At 33.8% G+C, this 13,747-nt stretch overlaps 2 protein-coding genes across 4 annotated transcripts in view; both read right to left on the minus strand.

The window, feature by feature from the left end:
• The window catches only part of LOC137235482 (calcium-dependent secretion activator-like), a 3,515,579-nt gene that overhangs the window by 3,272,092 nt on the left and 229,740 nt on the right, over positions 1 to 13,747 (minus strand). The gene's annotated exons all lie outside the window — the stretch shown is intronic.
• LOC137234160 (uncharacterized) lies at positions 2,895 to 8,252 on the minus strand. 3 transcript variants are annotated; one of them, XM_067757785.1, is made up of 5 exons: positions 5,662 to 8,252; positions 4,855 to 5,564; positions 4,740 to 4,768; positions 3,676 to 3,742; positions 2,895 to 3,586 (listed from the first exon to the last, which is right to left on the minus strand). In XM_067757785.1, exons 2-5 carry the CDS (start codon positions 5,387 to 5,389, stop codon positions 3,399 to 3,401), a joined length of 819 nt encoding a protein of 272 aa, XP_067613886.1. In that variant the 5' UTR covers positions 5,390 to 5,564; positions 5,662 to 8,252; the 3' UTR covers positions 2,895 to 3,398. The 3 variants fall into 3 exon arrangements, 1 of the variants encoding a protein (XP_067613886.1); XR_010947709.1 differs by having other exon boundaries at positions 3,676 to 4,768; XR_010947710.1 differs by lacking the exon at positions 5,662 to 8,252 and having other exon boundaries at positions 3,676 to 4,768; positions 4,855 to 5,600.

Below are 13,747 nucleotides of genomic sequence, written 5' to 3' on the forward strand. Positions count from 1 at the left end.
TCTGTGTGCAGTATAAATATATACAACAAATTTTATACTCAGCTGAGCAGAGCTCAAAGAGCATATTAACTTTGTTCGCATAGCGGTAATCCGTAACGTCATAAACTAATCGAGATAGATATTGACTTATATATATCAAAATGATGTGGGGGGGGGGGGGGGGGGGGGGGGGGAAGAAATTTATTTAGCCATGTCCGTGGGTCCGTCCGTCCGTAAACATGATAACTTGAGTAAATTTTCAGGTATCTTGATGGAATTTGGTACGTATGTTCCTGGGCACTCGTCTCAGATCGCTATTTAAAATGAAAGAAATCGGACTATAACCACGCCCACTTTTTCGATATCGAACCGAAAAGTGCGATAATTCATTACCAAAGACGGATAAAGCGATGAAACTTAGTAGGTGGGTTGACTTTATGACGTAGAATAGAAAATTAGTAAAATTTTGGACAATGGGCGTGGCACCGCCCCTTTTGAAAGAATGTAATTTGAAAGTTTTGCAAGCCGTAATTTGGCAGTCGTTGAAGATATCATAATGAAATTTGGCAAGAGCATTACTCCTATTCCTATATGTGTGCTAAATAAAAATTAGAAAAATGGGATGACGAACACGCCAACTTTTAAAAAAAAATTTTTTTAAGTCAAATTATAACAAAAAATTGAATATCTTTAAAGTACATAAGTAAATTATGTCAACATTTAACTCCAGTATTGATATGGTGCAACAAAATACAAAAATAAAAGAAAATTACTAAATGGGCGTGGCTCCATTTCAGAGTTTCTAACATATATGTGATTGCTGTCAGCCTATTACATAATAGTATGCACCGCATCCCTTTGTTTTGTAGTTTTTGTAGCCTGTTTTTCATCTGCCTGGATCCCAGGAATATAATGGTCGAACAGTATTCAAAATGTGGCTTGATTATTACATTAAATATCTTTACGGCGTTACTGGCGTATGCTGATGACTTTGATATCATCTGCGTGAACACCCGCGCCATTAATTTTGCTTCCTCCAAACAAGAAATGAGTGCAAAACCAAGTACCTGCTGTCATCGAGCAAAGAGTCAGCGCGTTTGCGCCTTGACAACCACGTTACTCTTGGCAGTGATAATTTCGAAATAGTAGAAAACTTCGTTTATTTGGGAACCAGGATTAACACAAACAACAACATCAGCTCTGAAATCCAGCGAACAATAACTCTGGCCAGCAAATGCTACTTTGGACTTGGTTTATTGAATCATTCATTACTGTATTTTTTCGGCTGATTATGTGCATTTAATATGGTATAGTGGAATAAGTGTTGACATTTAATATCTTTACATGTGAATTCCTCTGCCGGTGCGATTGAATTTGCTGAAAATTCACCTTCTTGTATTTTTTGGCTTAAAGCTACATTATCTTCAGGTATATTTAGTTTAATCGGCAGGATTATTTCTGTTCTTGGTGGTATTTTTGCTGTTTTTTGTAATAGTAGTTTCGTGTTAATCGGCAAAATAATTTCTCTTTTGTTGATATTTATGGTCATTACCGTTATTATTGCTGTTACACTGATTACCGTTATTATTGCCGTTATTGTTGTTTCATCTGAAGTTCCTATTCCCGTTGTAATTGTAGTATATTTGCTTTGGGGTAGGATTGTTTCGTATTGTAATGAATTTAGGGAAATTCCGCTAATTCCAAACTGTAATGTATTCAAAGTGTATGCATACATATCTACACACAACACGCGCGGTGTCTAAGTTGTTTAGTCGCGTATTCCTCTAATCCAACATTTTCACACGCTTTCAGAAAGTGCATTAAAGCAGTTTATGAATGTGGTTTGTACGAATGTGTAAGCGGGCGCTTGGCTACAGGACTTTTGTTAGAATTAGTAAGAATGTAAGAATTAGAGTAAATATGTATATGTTTATGTAGTAACTAAGTAGCGCATAAGAAATGAAAGAATTATAAAGTATAAATACACTGAAGTTTTTAAAATAAAGAAGATTTGGCATTCGGCACTCGAGGATGCCTCTACTTAAAATAATAATCTTGTTGAACTTTTTTGATATACTCCACACTCTTAGAAATTTTCGTGTAATTTCGCATACAAAAAGGTAGGCTATTTATTTCCTACCTCAGTATATGCAAAAATACACTTCTGAAAAATTAAACAGACGCACTGTTTAACTTTCAACAATAGGAGTGTAAAAGCTACTTAACCAAGTTTTAAATTTAAACACTTATGGTGTAATATTTCAACCGAAGTTTGTTGAAAATTACACAAAGGTGAGGTAATTTTACAATGAAATTACAATCCTTTAATATAAATTTACTCGTGAGTTGTGTAATATGTAACACAATTTTAGTGTAATAATACTTACCCTTTGTTTAAATACATAATATTAAAACGCACAATTAATTTTAAAAACTAAAAATATACTTAATTTTATAAATATATATTTTATTATATATATTTGTACGTTAGTATATGAAGGAATTTTAATGCTTTTTGCAACTACTTATTTGTACATTAATTTTAATTATAGTAATATGAGTTGTAGTGTTTTTAGGAACAAACGAATTTGCAAATTGTACATTAATTTTAGTTATAGTAAACAAAAGAATTTTGGGGCTTTTTGATAACAAATTTATTTGAACGAAATTTATGTTTTTTGGCAACAAACTAATTTGCAAATTTTACATTGATTTTAGTTATAGTAAACAAAAGAATTTTGGGGCTTTTTGATAACAAATTAATTTGAACGAATTTTATTTTTTTTTGCAACAAACTAATTTGCAAATTTTACATTGATTTTAGTTATAGTAAACAAAAGAATTTCGGGGTTTTTTGATAACAAATTATTTTGTAGCTTATACATCAGTTGTAGTTATAGTATACGCAAGTAAATTTTTGTTTCGGCAACAAACTAATTTGCCAATTGTACATTAATTTTGTTTATTATAGTAGAATTTCAGTCCTTTTTGATAACAAATTCATTAGAACGAATTTTATGTTTTTTGGCAACAAACTAATTTGGAAATTGTACATTAATTTTATGTATATAAATAAATGAATTTCAGTGTTTTTTTTAACAAATTAAATTTTAATTCATACATAAATTTTGAATATAGTATGTAAATGGGTTTAATGTTTTTTATTTTGCTTATTTCTTTAGTTATATTGCTCATTTCTTTGATGCGAGTGGAGCCGCGGGTAAAAGCTAGTAGTACGTACATTAATATATGAATAATAAAAAATTAATTTTTAATCCATACATATTTTAATTTTTAATCTATACATATTATACGAGCAGCTTTAAATTTTAAAATTAGTTAATTTAGCTATTAAGCTATTAACTTTTTGCATATTATTTAGACTCTTTTTTGAACCTCGCGAATGGTCTGGGTAAAATTTATAAAAAATAACGTACAAAAAATTCCATTGATTGGGAAATTTCGGATGGGTAGATTATGTTAAACGTATAATAATATTGAATAATTTCCTTCAAATACAGTAGCATATCGTATCCGCTTAGTTGCGATATTAATTGTTTTTCAATGAAAATGTAGGCGGTGCAGCTTTCCCTTTCGATATCATTTTCTAAAAATTAGAATAAAAATGTTAATGATGACAAATCAATACCACTTTCCAAAAAAGTTTTTTAATGCACTACTAATTACATTACATACCTACAAACGCAACTACAGGTGTATTTGTAACCAAATTATTTTCCACGTTTTTCAGTGTTGTTCCAATCTAAATTAAGAATTAAAAAAATGGTTTACGAATTGACTTCAGAAAATAAACATACAAAATGGTACGTCAAAAGTAGCGAATAGATATTTTATATCTTCTTTAAAATAGTTTAGTGTATTTTAATTATAAAGTTCGCAGGATATATTTCTTGCTCCGTACTATTTCCTGTTTGTTTGAAAAAGGCTAAAGTTCTCTCCATGCTTTCATTAAAGTTTTTTTTCGAAGTTGTTTGCTTCTATATTTAGCAATTCGCTAAAGTGCTGACTCAAACATTGTCTATTAAAGATAAAAGGCCATTCTTTTTAATGGATTGGATTGATGGACCTGGGTCCATTTCGTTGAACTCTTTGCGCTGCAACGGAAAACAATCTTTCATGTGGGATTTAATTAAATCCATGGAATGAAATTCCGTCTGCATGTGGGATAAATTAATTAAATAATTTTTTTTATAGTTTAAACTCATAAGTGTGTCTGGAGATGTAACTTCAAGTGGTTGCCAGTTTTTGCAAGTATTTTTTAGAATATTAGCTTTACGCCTTTTGGAAAATGGAATGTTTGGTGTCAAGTTTGAGATCTTCATATTTGGCGAACGGTTTAAAAGGTTATTTCTGTTTCGCATTATTGTTAGTAACGGACTAGTCGTAGCTGAAATAATGTTTCCCGCGCTATCCTTTTCAAGTAATGATCCGGGATACTTTGAAATGGCCTCCTGTGCCACCGCCCTCAAAATTCACATTGGTATATAAAAAGAGTACGTTCGCAATTCATCTACAATTAGGTTTGCTAATGCGTTTAATCGTCTGCCTAACTTTTGGTGAGTATTAAGTAATTCCATAATATACGTTGGAACCTTGTGCCAAGGTATGGCAAAATTTTTGAAGTGTTGTTTTGCTGGTTCATTACTTTCAGAGCCTGATAGAGTTATATCACTTGATGCAACTTTAGATGTAGTGTCGGAATCTTCATTCGAATCTGATGGTATCGTCATAAAAATTACCTTATGTTGCTGTTCAGTCGAGTGGTTATCTAGTAAGAAAAAATGTGTAAAATCGTTAGAATCATTAATGCTTTCTAAGGCCAATAATTTCGTTATAATTAAATTACAAGCATACCCGCATTCTGAATTTCGTCATGTTGGGTGTAAAGTTCAATTTCTTTATCTGCACCTAGGTGTTCGATTTGAATATGTTGTTGCATATTGATTTCAATATCTGCGCCTGGGTTTTCGACTTGGTCGTGTTGTGGAATATTCATTTCAGTATTTGCACCCGTGTTTTTTGTGTTGGAAATCTGTGCTTTTTGGCACCACTTTTTATCTCCTAGTACTATTAGCTCATCAAAGATTAACAAAGAATTTGCGGCTGTTCGATAGAAATGATGTTTTGCCGTTTTTAATGCTGACTCCCACAATCCACCAAAGTGAGGAGAGCATGGAGGAATGAATCGCCAATCGATATAATTGTCTAAACAAAACTCATGTACTGCCTTCGCATGATCATCGCTAAGAAAAAGCCGCCTCAATTCAGCAAGCTCATTCTTTGCGCCGACGAAGTTGGTAGCATTGTCTGACCATATTCTGGCAGGACAACGTCGAGTGAGAATGAAGCGTTTGAGAGCATTTAGAAACTCCTTCGTAGAGAGATCCATAACTAGCTCCAAATGAACGGCCTTGGTAGCGAAGCATATGAAGATACCAATGTAGCACTTTATGGGCTGCTTTTTAGTGTTTCTGCCAAATAGTGTTTTAGAACATCATTGTCACAAATTTCTGTACCATCATCTTCAAGGACGATTCGTGTTCCTTGTATGCCAAATTTTGAAGCTAAAATTATAAATTGACATACTTTAGTATATATAAAATTGGCAAACATTAGTAATATATAAAAATATCAAGTCAGAGTAGTTGCTAGAGTATTTACCTGGATCTAAGAGTGATTGGGTCGATGCCACCGACATAAACGTTTTCTTTACTCGCCTATCAGCGCTCCAAACCTTGCAGGTGTATTGGACCAATTCCATGTTTTTTTTATGCGTACTTCTATTTGTGTATCTATACTAAGCTACTTATTTATGCAATGTTTTTCCTACAACATATATATCTTATATTATAATTATAGTAAAATAGTTTTCTTTTAATAATTCATCAAAACTCATTCAGTATGCTGTAATTTTAATACTAAATATAGGTTTTCTCATATTTTATTACATTGTTTGTTGCGTGTACATAATACCCTTACCTACATACCTGTGGTCATAAACAATAAGTGCCTAAGTCGAAAAACATGCTTTCGAGATAAATAGCTTTTTATATTCAAACGCTTTTTGCAAATGTCAAATATGATATAGGGATAAATATGTTGTGCTAAGCTTCAATTGTAAAATTATGTTTTTCTTGTTGCGTGTCATATATTGAGTTAAGCAACTATAGCTGTATTTCGATGCAAACTATTAAAATTAAAACACTAACTAGCTTACCGAGTTGCATGGAAAGCAACAATAAAAAGAAATCTAGTTGAGTTGGCTAAGCGGTTTCAACTGAAACCGCTTAGGTTATTATCGACCTGATTGATAGTGTTGTATAGTGTTGCATATTCAAAAATAGGACACTATTGTGAACGAGCGAATGAAATGAACATGCGGATGTGCAGATAAACAAAAATAACAAAATAACAGCGTGGCGGCAGGGTGACATACATACAAACAAACACACGCATATCATATATTTTGTTTTTGTAATTCTCTGGTTGAGTGTCAAAAACATACTGCGCTAGAAGTAGAAATGTCAACGCATCTAAAAAAGTAACCATCTGTATGGTTTTGCCATAATGAAACTATTTAGCTAGTTGAAGCGTTTTTTTCAAGCTCGCTTGCAAAAAAAAAAACACCTTATTGCATACATAAAGAAGACAGTTGATATAAAAGCGTAAATTAAGGTAAGCGATTAATCTAAATGCAAGAAACATTCCTTATAATTTTGTATCTACGCATTGTGCGTATAAAGATCTTTCATTATACTCAGTTGAGCAGAGCTCACAGAGTATATTAACTTTGATTGGATAACGGTTGGTTGTACAGGTATAAAGGAATCGAGATAGATATAGACTTCCATATATCAAAATCAACAGTATCGAAAAAAAATTTGATTGAGCCATGTCCTTTCGTCCGTCCGTCCGTCCGTTAACACGATAACTTGAGTAAATTTTGAGGTATCTTGACGAAATTTGGTATGTAGGTTCCTGGGCACTCATCCCAGATCGCTATTTAAAATGAACGATATCGGACTATAACCACGCCCACTTTTTCGATATCGAAAATTTCGAAAAATTGAAAAAGTGCGATAATTCATTACTAAAGAAGGACAAAGCGATGAAACTTGGTAGGTGGGTTGAACTTATGACGCAGAATTGAAAATAAGTAAAATTTTGGACAATGGGCGTGGCACCGCCCACTTTTAAAAGAAGGTAATTTAGAAGTTTTGCAAGCTGTAATTTGGCAGTCGTTGAAGATATCATGATGAAACTTGGCAGGAACGTTCCTTGTATTACTATATGTATGCTTAATAAAAATTAGCAAAATCGGAGAACGACCACGCCCACTTAAAAAAAGAAATTTTTTAAAGTGAAATTTTTACAAAAAATGTAATATCTTTACAGTATATAAGTAAATTATGTCAACATTCATCTCCAGTAATGATATGGTGCAACAAAATACAAAAATAAAAGAAAATTTCAAAATGGGTCTGGCTCCGCCCTTTTCCATTTGATTTGTCTAGGATACATTTAATGCCATAAGTCGAACAAATATTTAACAATCCTTTTGAAATTTGGTAGGCCCTTAGATTGTAGGACGGTAACTGTTTTCTGTGAACAAGGGCGAAATCGGTTGAAGCCACGCCCAGTTTTTATACACAGTAGGTCGTCTGTCCTTCTGCTCGGCCGTTAACACGATAACTTGATCAAAAATCGATATATCTTTACTAAACTCAGTTCGCAGAATTATCTGAACACACTTTGTATTGGTATAAAAAATTACCGAAATCCGACTATGACCACGCCCACTTTTTCGATTTCGAAAATTACGAAAAATGAAAAAAATGCTATAATTCTATACCAAAAACGAAAAAGGGATGAAACATGGTAATTGCATTGGTTTATTGCCGCAAAATATAACTTTAGAAAAAAACTTAGTAAAATGGGTGTGACACCTACCATATAAAGTAGAAGAAAATGAAAAAGTTCTGCAGGGCGAAATCGAAAGCCCTTGGAATCATGGCAGGAATACTGTTCGTGGTATTACATATATAAATAAATTAGCGGTACCCGACAGATGATGTTCTGGGTCACCCTGGTCCACATTTTGGTCGAAATCTCGAAAACTCCTTCACATATACAACTACCACAACTCCCTTTTAAAATTCTTATTAATACCTTTAATTTGACACCCATATTGTACAAACGCATTCTAGAGTCACCCCTGGTCCACCTTTATGGCGATATCTGGAAAAGGCGACCACCTATACAACTACCACCACTCCCTTTTAAAACCGTCATTAATACCTTTAATTTTATACCCATATCGAACAAACACATTCTAGAGTCACCCCTGGTCCACCTTTATGGTGATATTTCGCAACGGCTTCCACCTATAGAACTAAGGCCCACTCCCTTTAAAATACTCAGTAACAAATTTCATTTGATACCCATATTGTACAAACACATTTTAGAGTCACCCCTGGTCCACCTTTCTGGCGATATCTCTGAAAAGGCGACCACCTATACAACTACCACCATTCCCTTTTAAAACCCTCATAAATACCTTTAATTTTATACCCATATCGTACAAACACATTCTAGAGTCACCCCTGGTCCACCTTTATGGCGATATTTCGCAACGGCTTCCACCTATAGAACTAAGGCCCACTCCCTTTAAAATACTCAGTAACAAATTTCATTTGATACCCATATTGTACAAACACATTCTAGAGTCACCCCTGGTCAACCTTTATGGCGATATCTCGAAAAGGCGACCACCTATACAACTACCACCACTCCATTTTAAAACCCTCATTAATACCTTTAATTTTATACCCATATCTCACAAACACATTTTAGAGTCACCCCTGGTCCACCTTTCTGGCGATATCTCTGAAAAGGCGACCACCTATACAACTACCACCATTCCCTTTTAAAACCCTCATAAATATCTTTAATTTTATACCCATATCGTACAAACACATTCTAGAGTCACCCCTGGTCCACCTTTATGGCGATATTTCGCAACGGCTTCCACCTATAGAACTAAGGCCCACTCCCTTTAAAATACTCAGTAACACCTTTCTTTTGATACCCATATTATACAAACATATTCTAGAGTCACCCTTAGTCCACCTTTATGGGGATATCTCGAAAAGGCGTCCACCTATAGAACTAAGCCCCACGCCCTTTCAAAAAACTCATTAACACCTTTCATTTGATAGCCATATCGTACAAATATATTCTAGATTCACCCCTGGTCCAACTTTATGGCGAAATCTCGAAAAAGCGACCACCTATAGAACGAAGACCCACTCCCTTTTAAAAATACTCATTAACACTTTTCATTTGATACCCATATCGTACAAACAAAGTCTAAGTTGCGATACCTAGAAAAGGCGTCCACCTATAGAACTAAGGCCCACCTCCTTTTAAAATACTCAGTAACACCTTTCTTTTGATACCCATATTGTACAAACAAATTCTAGGGTCACCCCTGGTCCACCTTTATGGCGATATCTCGAAACGGCTTCCACCTACTCATTAACACCTTTAATTTGATAACCATATCGTGCAAAAAAATTCTAGAGAACTCTGATCCACCTTTGTGGCGATATCCCTAAATGGCGTCCACCTATAGAACTATGGCCCACTCCCTCATAAAATACTCTTTAGTGCCTTTCGTTTGATAGGCATGTCATTCAAACACATTCCAGGGTTTCCCTCGGTTCATTTTCCTACATGGTAATTTTCCCTTATGTTGTCACCATAGCTCTCAACTGAGTATATAATGTTCGGTTAAACCCGAACTTAACCTTCCTTACTTGTTTTGCATTATATTCTTTTTAAAACGCTGTATTGCAGATGTAATAGTGGGTAGTTAAGCGAGTTAAGCTTAAATGTTTTTAATGATATCTACTTAACAAAGATAGAGAAATAGGAATTTCACATTAATAGAAAGCTTTATTACGGAATTTGGTAGTATATATAACTCATTTCTTTCTTAAGTCGACTTAGGCAGTTATCGCTTGTGACCACAGATATATATTGTTCAATGCCTAAACTTTTTTCTATTTGTTTATATGTTATCTATGGCGAAAATAATGCAAGGTAGTATTGTTCATTTATCTTCAAAACATGAACTGGATAAATAAGCAAACTGTCCTCCAGACTTACAGTCGATTATACCACATTTTAATAACAAATCCATAAAAAATTACTTTTTCGTAATTATTATCTAAAAAAATTTAACTTATTTTAAGAACTGTGAGATTTGCTTGTTGATCACGATCAATAACAATAAAATCATTTTCCTTGAATTCGGTCTTATGATAAATAATTTTTTTTGTAACACGTGTAAATATAGGAGGCAAGTCAAAATTGAACATATTTTCGGAAATGAGTAAACTATTAGTGCATACTATATTTAGTTTAAATCCGTCTTCTAAAGTTGCTTGCATTTGTTGGTGTTTTTGTGAGAGTTTAAAGGATATAATCTTGAAATTCTTTACCGTTTTTGCAATTTTTTTAAAATACTGATATTTTTGCTCAAACCGCATAGTCCACAAATTCTTGAGAGGGCCAAACTGCCTTATAAGATAAGGATAATGGGAGATATAGTGGTGTTTCGGGTGTAATTTCATCCCCGGAAAATATTCCTTTCTGCACTCAAAGTAAACTGACGTATAAGGTAAGTGTACCTATTTACGTACTATTAAGACATGCCCAGTTTTAAAGTGATATCTTGGCCCAGCAAAAAGCAGTTGAAATCCATTTTTTATTTCTGTGGGTTCAGAGATCTATTACGGACTTTACGATGTTTATTAAAAAAAAAATTTTTTTCAACTTTACGCTTTATACGCATATTTCGACAAATGTATTTTGTTCCCAAATCCGTGCGAAAATTTGCGCCGGTTCCTAACTGCGTGCAAAAGCGTTCCTATTTCCGTTATAAATTAAAAAAAATGGGTTTGCGGTTATATTTTAAATATTTTTGGAAAAAGACAAGCCGATTGGGTAAAAAGTACATTCCTATGTACTTTATTTATTTATTCAAAACATAAAAACTAATTTTATCGATACAGCAATAAAAAAAAAACAGAAAAATCCATTAGTTTCTAGTGTTGACTAGAGAAAAGATAATTTAAAAAGTAAAATCATTGCTAACTACATATTGTTTAGATTACGTACTTAAGATTTCACATATGTACGTAGTAAATTATCATATTTTAAATAATTTGAACATTTTTAGAAGTTGTGTGCCTTTAAAGTCATGAAAGCAAAAGTAATTAAAACTCACTTTAAGTATTCAAATCGTTTTACAATAATTATATAAAAAAATTAAAAGTTGTATATTGAAATTACACATTATATGATAAAACTGAACATTATACATGCAAATAGCTTATAAAACAAAGAAAAATTTGTTTAAAATAAGTTATGTGAATTAATTTAAGTCGTTTATTTAAAATTTTCCTCTTTTTTTATTGGCTCAGGCGGATTAATTTTTTTTAATATTTCGTCTGCTTCATAGTCAAGAATATCGTCTTTTTCTGGCCAACGACAATTAAATCCGCTCATGGACATAGTTTTTATTTTAAATTTTAAAGGATATCCACTGATAACTTTTCCGGGAAACTTTTCTCCTTCATACTCGATAACAAAAAAGTCTCCTTCATTATAGTATTTTTCAGTAAGTAAAGATTTTTCCAGATTTAATTTTTCACGTGGCTCCTTTTCTTTTGATGCTTTTTTCAGGGCTGTTTTCCGAAGTTTTTCCTTTGATTTCTTTTCTTTTGTTTCTCTCTTTAAAGCCATTTTCTGAAGTTTTTCCTGTTTTTCCTCAACCAAGCGTCGTTGATATTCCATATAGTCTGAAGCTATTACCACAGTTGGAGTGAGCTTCTTCTTCACTTGTTTCTTCTTCTGATCGGTTGAAGAAGGTTCAGGCCAGAAAAGAGCGTTTTTGAAGGGTATTGGAAATTCCTTCTTTTTGGAGGTTAAGCTATCCACAGGCAAATCGTTATTAAGTGGCACGAGGTTATCAATCAACCTGTTATTGTAATTTTGATTGTCCTTTAAAGTATCATTAGCACCATTTTCAACGGGTAAATTAGAAGCGTTGGAGTTGAACATCTTATAGGGATATTTTGAGTAGAATCTAAGTCAATTACTTTCCCACATAAATCAAGGAAGTCAATGCTCATGTCAACTATATCGACTGAGCCACACCCGCCCGCCAATAGACTAGTAAACCCACTTAAAGGCGCAATCCCATTGCCTTCGGGCCTCAGTTCCTTCTTCAAATTTTTCCAAAAGTAGTACAAATTTTCGTCTTTAATATCACCAGTCCATATTCCATCGCACTCGTTAAATAACTTTATTTTCTCATCTTCTAATCACTCTTCAAATAATATCATCAGGTCACATTGAAGTGGTTGTTGTTCTTCACTATTAATCACATCTTCAACATTCTCAGCAATGATGGGATTTTGCTCCCCGTTTTTTAAATTGTATGGTAAGCAACTGCATCTGCATTGAATGGATACAAACTACAAGCTCTGAAAGCACTCTGTATCACATCAGTAGTAATCGACGATGTTATACATTTATCTATAGCTGGACCGAAATCTTCACGTTTCGTTCGCTGTCCATTATTTGTAATTCTCCAATCTTGTACTTCCTTTTTCCAAACGCTTTTCAAACAGTGAAAAATTCCAACGTCCATGGGCTGTAACAAGTGCGTTGAATTTGGAAGAAGTGCAATTAGGATAATGCCGTGTTTCTTGCAAAATTCGCTAAGAGGTAGAGATATATGGGATACGTGCCCATCCAAACGTAAAGCGACAAGAAGTTTTACCTTCATTTCCAACAGAAAATTATAAAATACGTTTGCGATATGATCAAAAAAGGTTTCTCCGGTCATCCAGCCTGAGTCAGATTTGCCAATGGCCCAGCTTTTAGGATATTTCGCCATAATATTTGGTGGGAAGCGTTTATAGGGGAAAAGGGCAAACGACGGCATCATTTTTCCATCTGCGGATGCTCCTATAGACAACGTTAGACATTCTTTTTCATCATTATCTGATCTGAAATAAACGTGCTTAGCACCGCGTTTAGTTAAAACGGCTTGACCTTTTGGGCACAGGAAAAATGCTGATTCATCACAGTTAAAGATCCTTGATGGATCTTCCAGTAAATCTAGACAGTTATTGTCTTTCATATAAGTCTCGACTCTCTCGAACCAATTCCTTATGGAAGATTCCGTTACTGAAGCTCGGGAAGCTGTTAAGCATTGAGATATTCATTGGCTCAAGGACGGGTTTCTTTTTAAAAAACCTTTGAACCATTTTCTTCCTGGAATACCATTTGTAAAAGTGTTTGGCCCTTTGAGTTCCTTAACCAAATTTCCCACGGAGTTTGTAAGCTGATCTTTAGTTATAGGAAAGCCCAACTCCGCCAAAGGATGAATCCATTTAATGATAATATTTTCTTCTTCTGTCGACAGATCTGGAAGGGGGCATAAGGTTGGCTTTTTGGTATACTTCTTCTTGATTTTGTCCAATAACGTCTGTCTGGCAATTCCATATATTTTTGATGGTCTGTAGCAGGTAATATGGCCTTTTTACACAGCCGCAATAGCTAACTGTAAACAAGTAGGTGAATACTTCGGCATATTATGATACTAGTTGCGTCTTGATCTATTATTATATCACTAAAAATATGCGGTGCTATGAAAAAATTTTACGAAAGA

The sequence above is a fragment of the Eurosta solidaginis genome, chromosome X, assembly GCF_040869045.1.
Source record: "Eurosta solidaginis isolate ZX-2024a chromosome X, ASM4086904v1, whole genome shotgun sequence".
NCBI classification, from domain to species: domain Eukaryota; kingdom Metazoa; phylum Arthropoda; class Insecta; order Diptera; family Tephritidae; genus Eurosta; species Eurosta solidaginis.